Source organism: Puma concolor, chromosome A1 (genome assembly GCF_028749965.1).
Source record: "Puma concolor isolate L17-30 chromosome A1, mPumCon1.1.hap2, whole genome shotgun sequence".
In the NCBI taxonomy this organism is placed as follows: domain Eukaryota; kingdom Metazoa; phylum Chordata; class Mammalia; order Carnivora; family Felidae; genus Puma; species Puma concolor.
Window position 1 is genome coordinate 171,618,154 of NC_141667.1, and position 18,398 is coordinate 171,636,551.

Consider the following 18,398-nt stretch of genomic DNA (forward strand, 5'->3'; position numbering starts at 1 on the left):
ATTAAGAAATATTAGCTGACTGAGCTTGTCAGTCACCATGGTAAAACCCAGTACTCCAGCCTGCCCATGTCCTTTATGCCCACGTCCAAATCCCCCGAACCTGAGTGAATATGCTACCTTGAATGGCAGAAAGGACTTTGCAGATGTGATTATGTTGAGGAGTTTGAGATGGGAAGATGATTCTGAATTATCCGGGTTGGACTAGTGGAATCATAAGGGTCTTTATAAGAGGAAGGCAGGAGGGTCAGCGTCAGAGAAGGACAAGTGACGAGAGAGGCAGAGGTCAAGGAGAGCGAGAAAGAGTTGAAGATGCCCCGTGCTGCTGGCTTTGATGATGGAGGAGGGGCCACACAAGACAGAAAGCAGGCAGCTTCTGGGAGCTGGGAAAGGTAAGGAAGTAGATTCTAGTCTAGAGCCTTCAGAAGGAACTCAGCCCTGCCAGCACCTGGATTTTAGCCCCAAACAACCCCTGTTGGACTTCTGACCTCTAGAACTGTAATACATTTGTGAGTCTGTGGTAATTTGTTACAGCAGCAATAAGGAACCAATACACCACCTCGAAAAAAATGATCCTTCCTCTTTTTTTTTTTTTTGCCAGTAATACAGATTTGAGTGATATAAAATGGGAAAGATAAATTAAGTGATGTGTTCCAGAAATACTTGCATTTTTAAAATCTGTGCCATCCACGGCATTTGGAGAGATGATATGTCTTTATTAATTCTAGAAAATTGAATAATTATATATGAGTGAATCACATGTCAAAAGTATGTATTTACTCACAATGAATTCCCAGATTTCACCACTTACATATTATTTTAAATGCATAGTAATGAAGTTTGATAAATTCTGGGTTTGTGTAATTAAACCTGAAGTAAATAATTGGGGCATTAGTGTCCGTATTTCAGATATAAGATGATAAATAAGTTATAATGTTGTTGGCATGTAAACCAATAATGCATGAGATATTCAATTAACTTTGGGAGAATTTCTGAAAGCAACTACTCATGAGTTTATTTTTTTTTAATAGTGAAAAGAGCACATGGGGAAGCAAAAGGATCTCTGCTTCCTTTTTTATTTTGATATGTCCCCGCGATTTTATAATAATAATTGGAAGAAATGTTTCCAGAATAAATTGTTTGAACACTTTCGGAAGTAGTGACATCCCAGATAATGATAAGCCTCCAGCATCTATAGCTGGGCACATGGAATGCTTTTTAGTTCCCTTCTAGGTGTCTAAGGAAGATAAACTTTATTTGAGAACAACAAATGTGTTATTTAATTATGTCATTTGGTCTCGCAACATATGGAGGTAAAGAATCATTTGACGGCCTTTATCCCCCCCCGCCGACAAAAAGTGATGTGTTTCTTAATTTGAAGGAAGACAGTTGTGTGCCCCTTGGGTCACGACAGATAAGGCTGTTCAGCACCCCTAGGTAAGTCCCCCCACTTTCTCTCTTTGCTGGGCAACCTGAGAGCTCCAGTTCTGGGTTAAATACCCTTGTCTTCCCGGGCTTTGCCCGTGATCCGATTTCCTATAACTTTCCAGTCAGCACTTAGTAAACCAGGCTTGTAGTAAGGATGAAAGAGGAAGCCAACGAGAAACCAGGACTCAGACCACACCTTGGCCACTCCACCCAGTGTCGTGGGACAAGCCAGTCTTGCATATAGGAGGTGGCTGGCGTGGTTGAATCTCCTACGTGCTGGGAAGGAACTCTTGCTTCTAAAAGCTTCTTCCCTTCTCTCAATTTCACAACTAGAGTTTCCTTTGTTTTGTTTAAATAGGTGGCTTCCCCCACCCCCAATTCTGTTAAAATGCAGATATCCCAAGAAAAAGTAACACTTTAAGCTTATCAGGCATTTATTTCATCGTGTGAGCAAGTTATCGCGCTCCTTCCTGAGAGTAGATTTTGTTGGAGAGAGAGAATATGAAGACCTCAACAGCTAAGGAACAGGAGGCACTTGTGGGAGGAAAATCAAAAGAGCAGGCTGTTCCTAGAGAATCAACATTTCATAGATTATCCTAAAATACACCTTTTGTTCAAAGTATAATGATCTGTTCATTCTTTATCCTTCATCATGTATAAATCTGGACACTGCTTTCTCCACCCCATGGCCACTGTCTCCCATCATCCTCATGTTCCATAGCTACCCCACCCCACCTCAGGTAAGGATATAACCCAGTAACTGCCAATACAGATGTCCACACTTGCAATACAGTTTGGGGAAATAGAGGTACCTGCTTTGCTCTAAAGAAAATAGGTTGAGGGCGCCTGGGTGGCTCTGTCGGTTAAGCGTCCGACTTCAGCTCAGGTCATGATCTCACGGTCCGTGGGTTCAAGCCCCGCATCGGGCTCTGTGCTGGCAGCTCAGAGCCTGGAGCCTGCTTCGGATTCTGTGTCTCCCTCTCTCTCTCTGACCCTTCCCCATTCATGCTCTGTCTCTCTCTGTCTCAAAAATAAATAAACATTTAAAAAAAAAAAAAAAAGAAAAGAAAACAGGTTGAAGAAATCTTTCAAATGCTTTCATTAACATTAAAGTATATTAAGTATGTTTAAAATTTTATGTAAATACATGAAAGCATATGTAAAGATGTCTAAAAATATTAAAAATAAATAATATCATTTCACACCCACTAGGATGGCTATAATCAAAAAGATAATAACAAGGGTTGGTGAGGATGTGAGGAAATTTGAACCCTAATGCACTGGGGGTGGGGTTGTGAAAGGGTGCAGCTGTTTTGGAAAACAGTATGCTTATTCCTTAAATGATTGAATATAGAGTTACCATATGACCAGCAATTCCACTCTGAGGTGTGTGCAAGAAAACAAATGAGAATATACATCCACACAAAATCTCGTACGCTAATTTTCATCACAGCAAAAAATTCATAATTACAAAAATATGGAAAGAACCCCAATGTCCACCAAGTGATGAGTGGATAAACAGAATGTGGCTTACCCATACCACGGAATACCTTCAGCACGTGCTACAATATGGATGAATCTTGAGGACATTATGTCGCATGGCAGAAGCCAGGCACAGAGGACCACAGCTGGTATGATTCCACTTCTATATGAACTGTGCAAAGTAGGCAGGTCCATAGAAACAGAAAGCAGAGTAGTGATGACCTAGGACGGGGGTAGGAGGGTGACTGTGAATGGGGTACAGGGTTTCTTTTCAAGGACGATGAAAATGTTCTAAAATTTATCGTGGTGATGGCTGCCCAACTTTGTGAATGTACTAGAAACTATTGCGTTACACACTTTAACTATGTGGATTGTATGGTATGTGAACTCTATCTCAATAAAACTATTACAAAGAAAAAAAAAGAATAACATGACCACAGAGGCTACAATATATGCATCCTGTTGAGGAATTCACAAACTATGTTAATTCCCATTAGAACTCAGTCAACTCAGAGATGCTGGGTCCTCACTCCTGCCTTCTGCTCTCACAGTACCCCAAGATTCTAGAGAATCCCATCAATCCAGGTAGCATCTAACCCAGGGGCCCGGGACCACCTCCACCCTTACCTGCAAATACCATGGACCTGCTCGTGTTATAGCTGTTGCTGAAGATCATCTTGTAAGGTTTTTTATTAAAATGAAAAATTCTTATTTAGAGAATACATCTTTTTTTTTAAGTTTATTTATTTATTTTGAGAAAGAGAGAGAGCACGAGCAGGGGACGGAAAGAGACAAGGGGAGAGAGAGAATCCCAAGCAGGCTCCACACTGTCAGTGCAGAGCCCGATGCAGGGCTCGAACTCACGAACTGTGAGATCATGACCTGAGCTGAAATCAAGAGTCAGACACTTAATGGACTGAGCCACCCCAGCACTCCAGAGAATACATCTATAATCATATATATATATATATGTATGTATATGTATATGTGTGTGTGTATAAAATATTATATTACATATATATAATATGTATTATATACATATACATATATACACACATTTAAAAAATATATATAGTTTTTAGTGTGGTAAGAGATTGATCCACATCATTGTAAGAATGAGTCTGTCAGTCACACATCAAATGTCTGTTGAGCATTTACTAAGCACCAGACACCGTGCTTATGGCGGGAGACACGGACGAAAAGAAGTCAGCATTTGTGATGATTTTAGATCATAAATAATTACCTTCCAACAGTGACAGTAATCTCTCTTCCCCACAGCCTCTACTGTGGAAGAAACTTTGTGAGGAAATAAACCTAGTTTTAGAGGAGAGATCTCTCTTTCTGAGAGGAAAATAAAACCCAGCAAGAGAAGGCAACGTGCTCAAGGTCACGCAGGTGATGCCATTGAACCAGCAACTCTCTTGAATCAGCTGTGAGGCCCCTGAAACCATGGGAGTGTACCACTCCCTGACCCACGGAAGACGCTCACAGAACATTCTATGTTGTTGTCTAGGCCTTTCAAATTAGCGCAATGAACAACACGAGTCCACCTCCCACCTCCGCACTGGGATGTTGTTGAAAGCTTGTGTTTACCATGTTGTTCTCCGCCCACTCTCCAGGCTATGCCCTCACAGCTCAGGCACCCACACCCTGAATGGTGAGTCCGTCATTCCCTTCCTTTTAGCAAGAATTTGGCCAGATATAAATACGAACAGCTAAAGCTGTTTTGGAATGTTCTAAAGAGAGACATTTTAAATAAGAGGAAATCATCTTTTTTTTTTTTTTTTTTAGTTTTTCGTTAATGTTTATTTTTTTTGAGAAAGAGAGAGAGAGAGACAGAGTCAAGTGGGGGGGGGGGGAGGCAGAGAGAGAGGGAGACACAGAATCCGGAGCAAGCTCCAGACTCTGAACTGTCAGAGCCTGATGCAGGGCTCAAACCCGCAAACCGTGCAATCATGACCTGAGCCGAAGTCAGACACTTAACCGGCTGAGCCCTCCAGGTGCCCCGAGGAAATCATTTTCTTATATTTGTACATATTCCCCACACTGCCCAACAGGTGCATCACGGCACAACAGTGCTCAGAGCCAGGTGTACCACACTCCTGTCCAGCAGAAATGGCGTGGGCTGGGGATTCCAGACAAGCATCTCTGAATGCATTTGAACCAGTTGCTGGTTCTCTTTTCCAGGCACCTGTCAAACAAATGGCCTTTTGTAGATCTTTATATTTCAAATTCTTCCTTCCCCCGTCCCTTGCCATTTCTCAGAATCTCTCTTCTCAGAGAGATGGCATGGGACCCACTCTTGTTGTTTATTCCTAAAGTCTTCCCCTTACCCATGAGTATCTTCACCTTGGTTCTAGGTGCTTTACAGGAAAACGACTCAATTTTCCTCTGAGATGAAATTAAAAGGTCTTTATGGCCAAGCAATCTGAGGGACAGAGCTGGAGAAAATGACACTGTTCCTCCATAAACTTCACAAGCTGCCTTTTCAAGGCAGTGTTTTTACTAGAATAGAGTACTACAAAACTTTGTGCAGTTTAAGGGCTTTGAGGAGTAGAAAATAAGAAAGAATCTAAGTCTGGATGACTCTCCCTGCCGCCATTTTGTGCTGATCTCATTGTTACCACTAACATCCACTTCTCCCAGAAGTTTTCGTAAGGCCAGTCCCCCCAGGCCAAGCCATGGTTCTGTTTCTCAAGGACCAGTTTGCCAATTCTACACACTCAACATCTAGACTTGGCTCCCTTTGAGGAGTTATCATGGGTTCAATGGTGCCTCCTTTCTTCCCCCAAAGATATACCCCCTTGGAAACCTATTATTGTGGCCCTGTTTGGAAAAAAAGAGTTTTGCAAATGGAATGAAGAATCTTGAGATCATCTTGCTTTAGGGTGGGCCCTGAATCCAGTGACAAGTGTCCTAATAAGAAAAGAGAAGGAGAGAAGACACAGGGGAGCAGGCCATGTAAAGCCACTGGCAGAGACTGGAGCGATGCCTCCATAAGCCAAGGAACACCTGGAGCCCCTGGAAGCTGGGAGAGGCAAGGAAGGGTCCTCCCCCGAGAGTCTCCCCAGGGACGGCACTGTCAACACCTTGATTTCGGACTCCCCGCCTCCAGAACTGTGAGAGAACACATCTGTTATTTATCAGCTGTGTGGTCATGTGTTACGGCAGCCTCGGAAAACCGGCACACGGAGGGCTGAGAGGAAGGGAGAGTTACAGAGGGGCTGGTACAGTGTCACTGTTCCCTGAGACAGAGAGGAAGTGAGGGAAGCTCCCAGGGCTGTTATTCCCTTAAATACACAAATGCCAAGGAGGCTCAGGTGAGAAACGCCTGGCCTCCACCTCTATCTCAGAAATTCGAGCGGATCCTAGGGATTTGCTGATCCGTCTCAGGACTAGTAGAGCTCATCTCTTGTACCCCCTTAGTTTTTTGTCCTTCATTCATGCTTCTCCATCTCGTACCTTGCCCCTTTGCACCAGGCTGAGAAGATAAAGAACTCACACTGTGAGCGCAGGGCTGTTGCAGGTGCCTGTGGCTACCACAGTAGTTTGTACTTAGAGGCGATAAATAAACAACGGCTGAATGAAGGATTCAGTAGACACGTGGTAGGAAACGCATTTGCCTCACAACTACTAAAAAGTCAGCCGCACCCCACCCACAGGGCTCCTGATTCCGTAGATCTGGGATGGGGCCAGAGAATTCGCATTTGTCACAAGTTTTCAGGTGCTGCTGACGCTGCTGGCCTGGGGACCCCACTTTGAGAACCACCAGCCTGCTGAAAGAGTGGCTTTCCGGTGGCTCAGGATTCCAAGCTTCCAGAGCTCAAGGGAAATACCACTCCGCAGAGAAAACTCTGGTCCGAATACACTATGGATCGCAATCTTCAGCTTTCCACCCGGGGCTTATCTGATGGCAGGATCACAGCTATGAACATGCTCCTGCAGATCCCGAGTCCTGTCCCTCAGTCCCTGCTGCATTTCCCCACTTGATGCTGTCCCTCCACCTGCAGCCCGGGGCTTCCAGTTAACATCAGCTGCTGCCCCATGAGTCTCAACTGAGCCACCACCTGGGGAGGTTTCTCCTTCTCGAGCCTTGGGGAAGAAAGCCCGAGAAGGGCGGGTCCAGCTGCCTCTGGGGAAGAGCTGCCCCAGGGTGGGGGGGTTTCTCCCTCTACACCACGGTCTTCCAGCCAGTGGGTGGGGGGAGGGGCATTGCCGAGACTCAAAAGACAATAGAGACCGATGAATGGATGAAGGAAATGGGGCGCAAACGCGCAGCAGAGTATCATTCAGCCTTAACAGGGAAGGAAATTCTGATATAGGAGCCGACGTGGAGGGATCTTGAAGACATTTTTAACAAGTGAAAGAAGCCAGACACAGAGGACAAACGGTGTATGATTCCACCTACATGCGGTACTTAGAGCCCAAAAATTCCACAAGTTCGAAAGTAGAATGGTGGCCACCGGGGAGGGAGAACAGAGAGGACGTGTGCAGTGGGCACAGAGTTTCAGGCTGGCACGGGGACAGAGTCCTGGAAACGGGGGGTGGTGACGGCTGCGTGAAGGTGTGAGCGTGCCAGTCAGCGCGCACTTCCCAGGTAACGTACGTTTTTATGTTATGTGTGTTTCACCATAATTTTAAAAAAGTAGAAACTCCCTTCATTTGCCACCTTCATGTTCTCAGTACTGGCAAAGCACAACCCCGCTCCCCCTCAAGTCAGACAGCGAAACCGAAAAAGGACCTGGAGATAATGGCTGTATCACTTGTGCTCTTGTGAGTAAAGAAAGTAACGTGGGGCCTTCCAGAACTGCTTTGGCCGGTTCACCTTGCAGGCAGAGCCACGCAGGCACGCGCACACGTGCAGCCCAACGCTGCATCCGGCTTTGCTTCCCCGCACACAGGTGGCGTTCTCCCAGCTCAGTGGTCTCCAAAGCGGGGTCCCCGGAGCATCACCTCAGAAGTTGCTGGAAATGCACATTCACGGGCCCCACCCAGACCTACTGAGCCAGCCAATCCGGGGTGAGGCCAGGGAGCCTGCATTTTAACTAGGCCGCCCAGGAGCTCAGGTGGCCGCTCACGTAGGGGCCCAGGTCTGGCCCAGGTCTCCCGCCGCCGCTCCTGTCCTGCCGAGGGCCCGGGGCGGGACAGCGGAGCCCGGGCGCGGCCCGGACAGGTAGCCTCCCGCCGGGGCTCAAGGGGCGCTACCCTCTGCTCCCTGCGGTTCCACCGCCTCCGAGGGTGGAGCCCGGCCGCCCCGCCTGCACACCTCCAGCGGCACAGGTGGCTGGGCAGGGCCTGGAAACAAAGTCATAAGAGCAGCACCTTGAAAAAAAAAGTCCTCTCTCCTGGACTCCCCGCTCGCTAGTCGCAGGGAGCCCTCGGAGCCGCCACCATGGGTAGGTCCCGGGGCCGGGCCGGCGTCGTCGGGGCGCAGAGGGGAGCCCGGGGCGCTGGGGGGGGGGGGGCGGTGCGGGCCGGGGTCGTCGGGGCGCAGAGGGGAGCCCGGGTCGCTGGGGGGCTGCGCGGCGGGGCCGGGCCCCGCTGTCGCCGGCGGACCTGCGCGCGGGGCCGAGAGGGCTGGCGCCGCGGACGGACTGCAGGAGCGCGGCGCCGGGGCGGGAAGCGGCTGCGGGGTCAGTGGAAGCGGGTCCCGCGGGCTCCGGGGAAGTGGCCGAAGCCAGATCTGGGTCTCCGCGCGAGGACGGAGAGCCCCGAGGCGCCCAGGCTCAGAGGCTGCGAGAATGAATGCAGTGAGCTCGCCCTGCCCACCTGTGGGCCGGCTCGTGTTCCCAGCCGGTGGGCTGAAACGACTGGGGCGTGCCGGTGTCGGCGGGGCCCCAAAAGCTCCGTCTCTCCGGTGGGCGCTTAGTGGCCGCCTTGGCATGTCCCATGCCGCTGGCCGGCCAGGTGACCCCGGAGTTCCAGTGGGGGCTGGAGACGGACCTTTGTGGCCCTTATCGTCCTGCCGCTGCCCTCAAGCTTCAGGAGAAGGCACTCAGGGAAAACAGCTGGTCCTCTACAGGCATGGAGTGTAGGCAGAGCATCTCGGGAACAACTCGATCCTGCCTGCTTCCCGATAGACCACTCTGGAATGAATGCAGAAGCAGAGAGCAGAGCTGAAAGAGACCAGGGGTCATCCCAGCCCTCTCCTCCCTGAAAGAAGGGGAACCAAGTCAAGTGACTCCCCCAAAGTCATGCCATGGACCAGCCCATGAGGGCACAAGCCGACCACATGGTTAAGAGAACCAGGTCTGGCTTTGGCTCACCTGCCGTCCTATTCCTGTCGACCGCTTCCTGCCTGGATGATTTTGCATCAGTAAATTAAACTCTTTGGGCTTCAGCGTTCTCTGCCCTTAGGAGTCCCGGGACTGCCCTCAGTGGTTGTGTGGGGGGGTGGGGGGGTTGGAGCACATGCCCGGTGTGCAGCCCTCATCGGCTCGAATTACCTTGCTGCACCGCACCGTGGGGTGGGCCTGAAGCAGCACTGAGTGGTTCATTCTTGGGGCTTCTAGCTGTAAACACCTGTGCCTTTTCCAGAAAGATGCTACCGCCTCCCTCCGAGGTGGGGGCCGTCCACAGTGCGTGCCTCACGGGCAGACAAACTCCTGGGCTGCAGTTCTGGACCCCTCCTCACACATCATTCGCCTATCACTCTGCGTGACTTCTCTGGGAGGTGCTCTGAGGGTGGATTGATTCAGTTTTCAGATACCAAATACCTCGGTAGCATCTGTGTTGTGAGGACTTTCCTGGAATAGTTCCAATCCCGCTAGCTGCCAGCAGCCTGATCGTTGGTGAGCAAACACAGGTCGCTTCTGTAGTGTAGTCCCGAATGAACTGATTCCTGCCAGTTTGCAAATTGGTCCTTGAGTGGTGGCTTTGGTTTTTGGTTTTTTGTTTTTTGCGTTTTGCTTTTTGTTTTGGTTTTGTTTTGTTTTGCGGCTAAGGTCGGCATAGCACATGAGTAGCATTATATCCGGACACCAGTTTTGTGTTTATCCAAGCCCTAAAGTTGCAATATCTAAGTTTAGTTAGTAAGTAGAACAAACGATTTTTAAAGTTTTTTTTAAATGTTTATTTATTTATTTTTGAGACAGAGAGGGAGAACACGAGCAGGGGAGGAGCAGAGAGAGAGGGAGACAGAGAATCCCAAGCAGGCTCCACACTGTCAGCGCAGAACTGAACAGGGTTTCTCGAAAACCGTGAGATCATGACCTGAGCTTGAATCAAGAGTCGGACGCTTAACTGACTGAGCCACCCAGGTGCCCCTGAAGGGTTTTTTAACCAAGGGGAGCAGTAACTTCTCTTGAGAACAGATCTTTGGCCTCAGATGGTGCCAAAGTTGCTTTAAAGCCCCACATGACTGAATGGGCAGTACGTGGGATGCTTGGTGAATGCAGCAGGGGGGTAAGGAAGCAAGACAGAGGGTCTTCAAGACACGTTTGCTTCGAGCTGATTCTGTCCCGTGTGTGACTGAAACTAATGTTCACACCAGCTTCTACTGGCCCGTGGAATGGAAGTAAACGTTGGGGTGGAGTAGGAAAGCGAGGGTTGTGATCGGCATCAAATGTACCAATTACTAGACTCAGTAACAAAGCAAGGGGGAATCCACAAGGATAAACTAGATAAAAAGTTGCTTTGGGCGTGACAGTGCATAGCTAAACCTGGCTGTGGTATCCAGTTAGAATCATGAGCTGCAAACCCTTTGCTCTAAAGAGGGCTTTTCCTGTAAAGGGCCAGATAATAAATATTTTCGGCTTTGGGAAGTAGCACCGTCTCTGTGGCAACACTCAACTCCGCCCTTGTAATCCAAAATACGTGAACAAATGCACAGAGCTGTGTTCCAATAAAACTTTACGGGCACAGAAATTTGAATTTTATGTAATCCTCATGTGTCACAAAATAGTGGTGTGTGTGTGTGTGTGTGTGTGTGTGTGTGTGTGTGTGTGAGCAGGGGGGAGAGAGAGAGAGAGAGAGAGAGAGAGAGAATCTCAAGCAGACTTCACTGCAGAATAACAAGCAGAAGGCTGACACAGGGCTCGATCCCACAACCCTGGGATCATGACCTGAGCAGAAATCAAGAGTCAGACGCTCAACTGACTGAGCCACCCAGGCGCCCCACAAAATAGTTTTTAAACATTGTTTTTCCATCATTTAAACATAGAAACCATTCTTAACTTGCAAGCTACAGAAAAGCAGGTGGTGGGGCCAGATTTGGCCCATGAGCCATTGTTCTCCTACCCTTGCCTTTTTAAAAACATTTTTTTAAGTAACTTTTTAAATGTTTGTTTATCTTTTAGAGATAGAGCATGAGTGGGGGAGGGGCAGAGAGAGAGGCAGACACAGAATCCGAAGCAGGGTCCAGGCTCTGAGCTATCAGAACAGAGCCCAATGCAGGGCTTGAACTCACCTCGAGATCATGACCTGAGCTGAAGTCGGACACTTAACCAGCTGAGCCACCCAGGCGCCCCTCACCGACCCTTGCTTTAAAGTCTGGGTGTGCTTGTCAGAGTCAGGGGTGGAGAGGAAGCCCCCCTCTCAAGAGCTGTCTTGTGGAGTTAGGTTCCAAATGGCAGGGAACCTCTCAGCTGAGGCTTTCGTGGGGCTAGGGATGGTTTTGCTGAAGATTTCAAATATTCCCCCCTTCCCCCCTCACCCCATTCCCATTCTTACCCAGAGCTGAGCAAGTCTGCGCTAAAGTTGCTGCTCTTACAAATTACTTCCCGTACTTTGGTCCTGGAGAACCATAGGTCCTGCTGTCATTTGCCATGTATGTGACTTTGGAAATGAGGCATGGAGAGGCTCCAGGTTCTATGAAGCAAGCTCCCGCCTCCCTCCGCCAGGACCTCCAGACTGTTTTGAGGAATTCGCTCACTTAATGAAGGATAGTTGATTATATTCCTGAACCCCCTACTCGGTCTCCTGCTGGCCTTGTGGGATTCTGATGAGTTTTTCTAGTCAGCTTCCTGCCTGAGCATAAAGTGACGGACTGGTTTTGAAGGTGCCACAAACCCGGCCACTTAAAAGTTCTTACACATTCTTGTTTCTTTCTAGAAGTTCTTGGGTAAACCAAAGAACAGCGCTGAAGTCCCAGGGAAGCTGGAAACCCTTTTCTAGGCTGTAAGTGTCCAGCTAGAGTTGCTACCAAAGGGGGCCTTGGGCATCTGACCCTTGGGAGAATTGCCTTCCCCTCAGACAGCAGGAAGAGAGAACTTTTTTTTTTTTAACGTTTATTTATTTTTGAGAGAGAGAGAGAGCATGAATGGAGAAGGGGCAGAGAGAGACAGGAACAGAGGATCCAAAGCAGGCTCTGCACTCACAGCAGCGAGCCCGATGCAGGGCTCGAACTCCCGAACTGTGAACTTACCAACAGTGAGATCGTGACCTGAGCCGAAGTCAGACGCTGAACCAACTGAGCTACCCAGGCACCCCAGAGATTTTGGCACTGGATTCTTTCAGGCTGACATTGCTGTAGGGCAGTGGTATTAGTCTGTAGTGTACATTAGGCTCATCCGAGTGAGGGCTTATCCCAACAGGTTGCTGGGCCCCACCCCTCGAGTCTCTGCTTTAGTGGGTCTGGGGCAGCGCTCAAGGATTAGCAGTTACCAAATTCCCAGGTGCTGCTGCTGCTGGTCCCAAGACCCTGATTAGAAAACCACTGCTCTAAATGACTCTAAATGACAGGCTTTGTTCCATGACCCTCACCCACATCCAAATATTGCTACTGTGCCCCCCAGATGAGATCGTGGCAGCAGGATCTAGTGTAATTTGGTCCCTGGCTTGCCCGTGATGATCAATTTTGCAGTAAATTAGTAGCTAGAATTTGAAAATTCGCTTGCACAGGTTAAGAACAGGGTAGAAACAAGCAGGAGTGAAGAATCCATATGGTCCATCTATGGCTCGTGGGAGGTGGGCCTAAATCACTTATTTATGCAAGTATTTATTTACCACCCATCATGAAGAAACTCATATCCTCAGAGGCCAGGAACATTGGCTTATAAACAACATTTTTCCACACCAAGGGATACCTGAGGAAAATAAAGTATCAAGAGACAAAGCCATAGCTAACGGTGTCTTGTCAAAGTTGGAGGATTCACCACCTTAATACTAAATCTTTGCCTCGTCCTTCATGCCTCTACAAAATGTCCTGAGTGGAATTATTCCAGGTTTGATTTATTTGGATTTTTTAAATTAATAATTGTCCTGCTGCTCTTTGAATTACTAAAGAACAGGGAGCACATTGAGGGCCCACTAGTTGGCTAGCTCACTAGTGAGAGGGACAGCTGTCCATTCTCCAGGGTCGAGCTGCTCACGACAGAAGCCGTGATGGGACCGCAGGGACTGAGCACCCAGCCGACCGTGCTCCCACCTCCCTGGGCACAGCTGCCCTGGACACAAAGGCATCTTGACCCTGTCCCTGGCAGGAGAGAAAGTGGGTAGGTGTCTCAGGTGAGCTATGATAAGGAAATAAAAACAAGGGTGGACTCTGAGGAACATTCCACATTCCTCCATGATGATAGTGAAAGAACAGAAGTAGTATTATCAGGAGATGAATGAGAACCACTGACTCATAATCCTAGGGTTGCAACATACAGAACCCAGGAACCTCTGTTTTGTAACTTGGTCTCTCGGTTTCAGAGGCCGGGAATGCATCACTGAGGAAGCAGGACGGCGGGGTCATCTCATGGGGATGATGGGAACAGGGCTGTGTCAGCTGGCCAGGCTGTGCCTCTGCTCGCCGCCGGGCATCAGTGCAGGTGCTCTTAGCATCTGCTCGCGGTGCAGAGTTACGGGGCGGTCTCGGCAGCCGGAAGGTTATACAGCCAAAGGGAAGGGATAGCGTCTTCCACGGACTTTCCACAGAAGGAGGAAGGCCTGGTTCCTCTGAGACTCGACACCAGCCAGGGCTTCCCCACTGGGCTCCTGAAAGGAGCCTGTCGTCGGAGAGAGTGTTTGGAGCCAGCCAGCTGTGGTGTGGGGATGTGTGAAACTGAGCACACACCCAAAGGCAAATTTGGTTCAAGATTCAGACTAGAGGCCGGAAAATTCACAGAATGTACTCACATAAGACGACCCGTTAAAAGCTCACAGACTAAGCATTTGCAAATCGTACAACCTGCTTCAAGAGGCAAGAATTTTATTGTAAGCTCCATCGGGACATATCAGAAGGTACAGTTGAGATGTTCTTGGAGAAACAGACCTTTTTCCCAGTGGATCAAAACATATCCCCTCACACGGTGTATTAGTTTCCTGTGGCTGTAACAAAAGTATCACAAACTGGGTCGCTTAAAACAGCAGAAATGTATTCTCTCACAGTTCTGGAGGCTGTTAAGTCCAAACTCAAGGTGTCTGCAGGGCCATGCTCCCCCTGAAGTTTCTAGAAGAGAATCTGTCCGATACCTTTCTCGTAGCTTTTGGTGCTGCTGGCGATTCTTAGCATTCCTTGGCTTTACAGATGCATCACTCCAATCCATTTCCAGCATCACATGGTCATTTCCTCCTTGTGTGCCTTCACATCACCTCCTGTCTGCGCATATCTGTCTGTCTGCACAGAGCTGTCTTCTTAGAAGAACACCAGTCCCGTGGGGTTAAGGACCCCCCCTTCTCCAACATGACCTCATCCTAACTCATTATATCTGCAAAGACCCCATTTTCTTTTCATTTTTTTTTAAGTTTATTTATTTTGAGAGAGAGAGAGAGGGTGTGTGTGAGCAGGGGAGGGACAGAGAGAGAGGGAGACAGAGAATCCCAAGCAGGCTCCCCACTCAGTGCAGAGCCCGACATGGGGCTTGAACCCGTGAACCGTGAGCCAAAATCGAGAGGCGGGGGCTTAACCACCTGAGCCACCCAGGTGTCCCAAGACCCCATTTGCAGGTAAGGTCACATTCTGCAATTCTAGGAAGGACACAAGTTTTGGGGGGCACTATTCAACCCAGTGCACATAGTAGTAGAAAACGTTCTCTCTGAAAGATGTGTATCACTTATACATGACGTTAGGTAGGAACAATCCTTGATGTGTAAAGATGATTCCACTGCGGCCAGAATCCTCAGCTTAGGTACCACACGTGATGCCTAGTATCTTTCCCCAGCAAGATGGATGGATTTTCTGGGTGTACCTCTAGTCAGTTCCAAACAGCGACCTACCTGATAACAGAATTGGTATGTAGAAAACACTCCCCATGTAGAATATTTAGGTGAATCAGAAATGCTCACAGGGATGTCATAGACATTTATCTTAAAGTAATTCTAAAAATTATGCTCATACTCCATTGATACTGTACCTAGGTGCTGTACTACGGATCTGTGGGGAAAGTTTTCAAGCGCTGTTGTTGGACCTCTGAACAGTGATTCACTTTCCTTCTGCTATAGCTGTTCCTATGCATGTTCACCCTAAAATTATAAGACTGAAAAAAGTCACCTAACGCTTCCTTTTTATGTACGTATGTATGTATGTATTTACTTATTTATTTTTGAGAGAGACAGAAACAGTGCACGTGGGGGAGGGCCAGAGAGAGAGAAGGAGAGAGAGAGAGAATCCCAAGCAGGCTCCACACTGCCTGTGCAGAGCCCCACACCCGGCATGAATCCACGAAACCATGAGCTCATGACCTGAGCTGAAACCAAGATTCTGACACTTAACCGACTGAGCCACCCAGGCGCCCTTGTCTCCTAACACTCCTATGGAGACTCCTACCGTCTAAATATCAATCAGGGGGAATTGTGCTTTCTGTAGACTGTTTCACAGCCTAACTTCACACTTACCATGATCATAAGCATTTTTTCTAGTCACGATTTACCATCTAAGAGCAAAAGATCTTTGTGTCTAAAATTTAAGATTTCCAAAAAAAATTAATTAAAGATAACTAACATTTCACATCTCTAACTCAATTGGCTCCAAAAGAAACCCCCAACAGACCAGGGGATTAGTTCCTTTTGATTTGGTGACACTCATCTGCCTTTAGCATTGTTTTTGCCTATGACATGATACAGTATTTCAGAGAGGGTGCTATGGACTCGTTTCTGTCGCCTGTTCTGCATGTGCAGTTTGCTCTTGGACCCCGTGCTCTCTCCCTTCTTGTCTCCTTGTAGAGCCTGCTCCGGGGGTAGGTCTGTCTTAGCCCTAGCCTATGAACAGATGCGTTTACTGACTCTCAGCAGGAGAGCATGTAACTTTTTTAAATGTTTATTTTTGAGAGAGAGAGAGAGAGAGAGAGAGAGAGAGAGAGAGAGGATCTCGCGCAGGAGAGCAGGGAGGGACACAGACAGAAAGAGAATCTCATGCAGGCTCCACACTGTCATCATGGAGCCCCACACAGGGCTTGAACCCAAGAACTGTGAGATCATGACCGGAACCGAAGTCAGACGCTCAACCAACTGAGCCACCCAGGCGCCCCAGCAGTAGAGCATGTAAAGCAAGCCTCACTCTAAGTTCAGAATGAAGGCTGTTCTTCCAGAATAATAGAACATCCAGGTGTAGATGAAGGAAATACCTGGGAGAGCAAGGGCCACCTTCCTGACACCCAGGAAATTCTCACCTGAGCTGACTGATCCTGTCTATGCTGCCAGAGGCAGAACTTAGGCCTAGCCCTGGCCCTTTCTGTTTTGCATAATAGCTTACTACATATGAACTCTGTGGCACCCTCTGGCCTGCCTGCACTTCCCATGCAATTGAGAAGTAAATAGTCTCTGGCATGTCCAAAGGCGGGTGGATCCTGGGCCTATAGAGATCATTTCTCTCTGAAGGAAAATAGGAATGGCAGTCAGTGATTCACATCTATGGTTACAGACATGAGATGCTAAAAGTCACAGGTTATTTATAAAACCATCAGAGGTGGCCACAGTGGGCCTCTTAATGCCCATGATTTTATTTTTTTAATGTTTGTTTATTTGAGAGAAAGAGAGAGAGTGCAAATGGGAGACGGGCAGAGAGAGAGGGAGATAGAGGATCTGAAGCAGGCTCTGCGCTGACAGCGGAGAGCCTGACGTGGTGCTTGAACTCAGAAACCATGAGCTCATGACCTGAGCTGAAGTCAAGACCCAGACGCTCAACCGGCTGAGCCACTCAGGTGTCCCTGAATGCACATGATTTTAGACAATCGTGTGTAGAAATCTTCGTAAAAGATAGGATATCTGTAGCCTACAGCAATAGGTTGTATACCACAAATGCTCTCTGACTGTTACGGGTTGAATTGTGTCCCACTCCCTGCCCCCCAACTCAAATTCATATGCTGTAGTCCTGACACCAGGTACCTCAGAATGTGACCTTGTTTGGAGATAGGGCCTTCACAGATGTAATTAGTTCCGTTGAGGTCATCCTGGAGTAAGGGAGCCTGCAATCCAGTATGACTGGGCCTTATATGAACGGGACGTCTGGACACGGCCACCACAGAGAGAAGACCGTGTGAAGATGGCAGCAAGGATCTAGGTAATGCTATCATGAGCCGAAGAACGTCTACGATGGCCAGTAACCCCCAGAAGCTGGGGAGAGGCTGGAACAGATTCCCTCTTGTAGTCTCAAAAGGAGCCAACCAGGGGGCGCCTGGGTGGCTCAGTTGGTTGAGCGTCCCACTTCGGCTCAGGTCGTGATCTCACGGTCCCGGTCCGTGAGTTTGAGCCCCGCGTCGGGCTCCCTTTCTCTCTGCCCCTTCCCTGCTCATGCTCTGATCTCAAAAATAAAGAAACATTATAAAAATTAAAAAACAAAAAAGGAGCCACCGAGGTCAACACCCTGATCTCAGCCTCCCAGCTCCCAACTCAGAGATGATAAATTTCTCTTGTTTTAAGATTCAGTTTGTAGGATGTTGTTATGGCAACTGCCCCAAACTAATGCGCAGACCGCGAGCTGCCTCCCTCACTCCTGATCAGGGGATCCCCAGGCTGAGGGAGAAGGTGGCGAAGCCATGTGTCAGACACACAGGACAAGGCGAGGGCAAGGCCTGGCTGCCGGACGGTTAAAGATACGCGGCTGTGTGTTACTCACTCGGCGAAGGCAGACCAGCCACAGGTGCCAGTCCCACGGTCTCTGCCCCACACAAAGGGGTGACACGGTTGTGAGGTACCCCGTTGCTAAGGAGCTACACTGCAGCTAAGAGATTTTATGCTCTGTGTCTGTCTTCTCACCAGCTGGGCGCACGCCTTCGGCCCCTGTGGCTGTGTGGATACAGGTCGCCAGCGCTCCCAGACCGAGCCGGTCCCTGCCCCATGCCAGAGTCACTTAATAAAACCTATACTGTCCCATTAGCCCTGGTTTCCCTGTATTTCTAAAGTAGCTCTACGTGATTAGGCTGATTGGTGTTCCGGGACCTCAAACGACTGATAACTCATTTGCTTTGAGCAGGGGTAACTTGATCAAACTGGCATTTTGGAAGCCAGTCACACCACTGTGTTCTGTTTAGGTAGCTATTTGCTGACATGTCAAAGGCAAAGCAGATTCCCTCCCAGTGGGGAAGAAAGTATTTGTGGAAAGGGGCTATTTCTTTAAAATAAGGGCAGTG

The 18,398-nt window shown here is 48.5% G+C and overlaps 1 protein-coding gene across 1 annotated transcript in view; it reads left to right on the forward strand.

The window, feature by feature from the left end:
- Nucleotides 1-8,106: 8,106 nt before the first annotated feature.
- Nucleotides 8,107-18,398, forward strand: part of SLC15A1 (solute carrier family 15 member 1) — a 57,335-nt gene continuing 47,043 nt past the window's right edge. Inside the window, exon 1 of the mRNA XM_086709126.1 lies at nucleotides 8,107-8,303. Coding sequence (XP_086565252.1) covers nucleotides 8,300-8,303 — 4 coding nt within the window. The 5' untranslated portion in view covers nucleotides 8,107-8,299. The remainder of the gene's footprint in view (nucleotides 8,304-18,398) is intronic.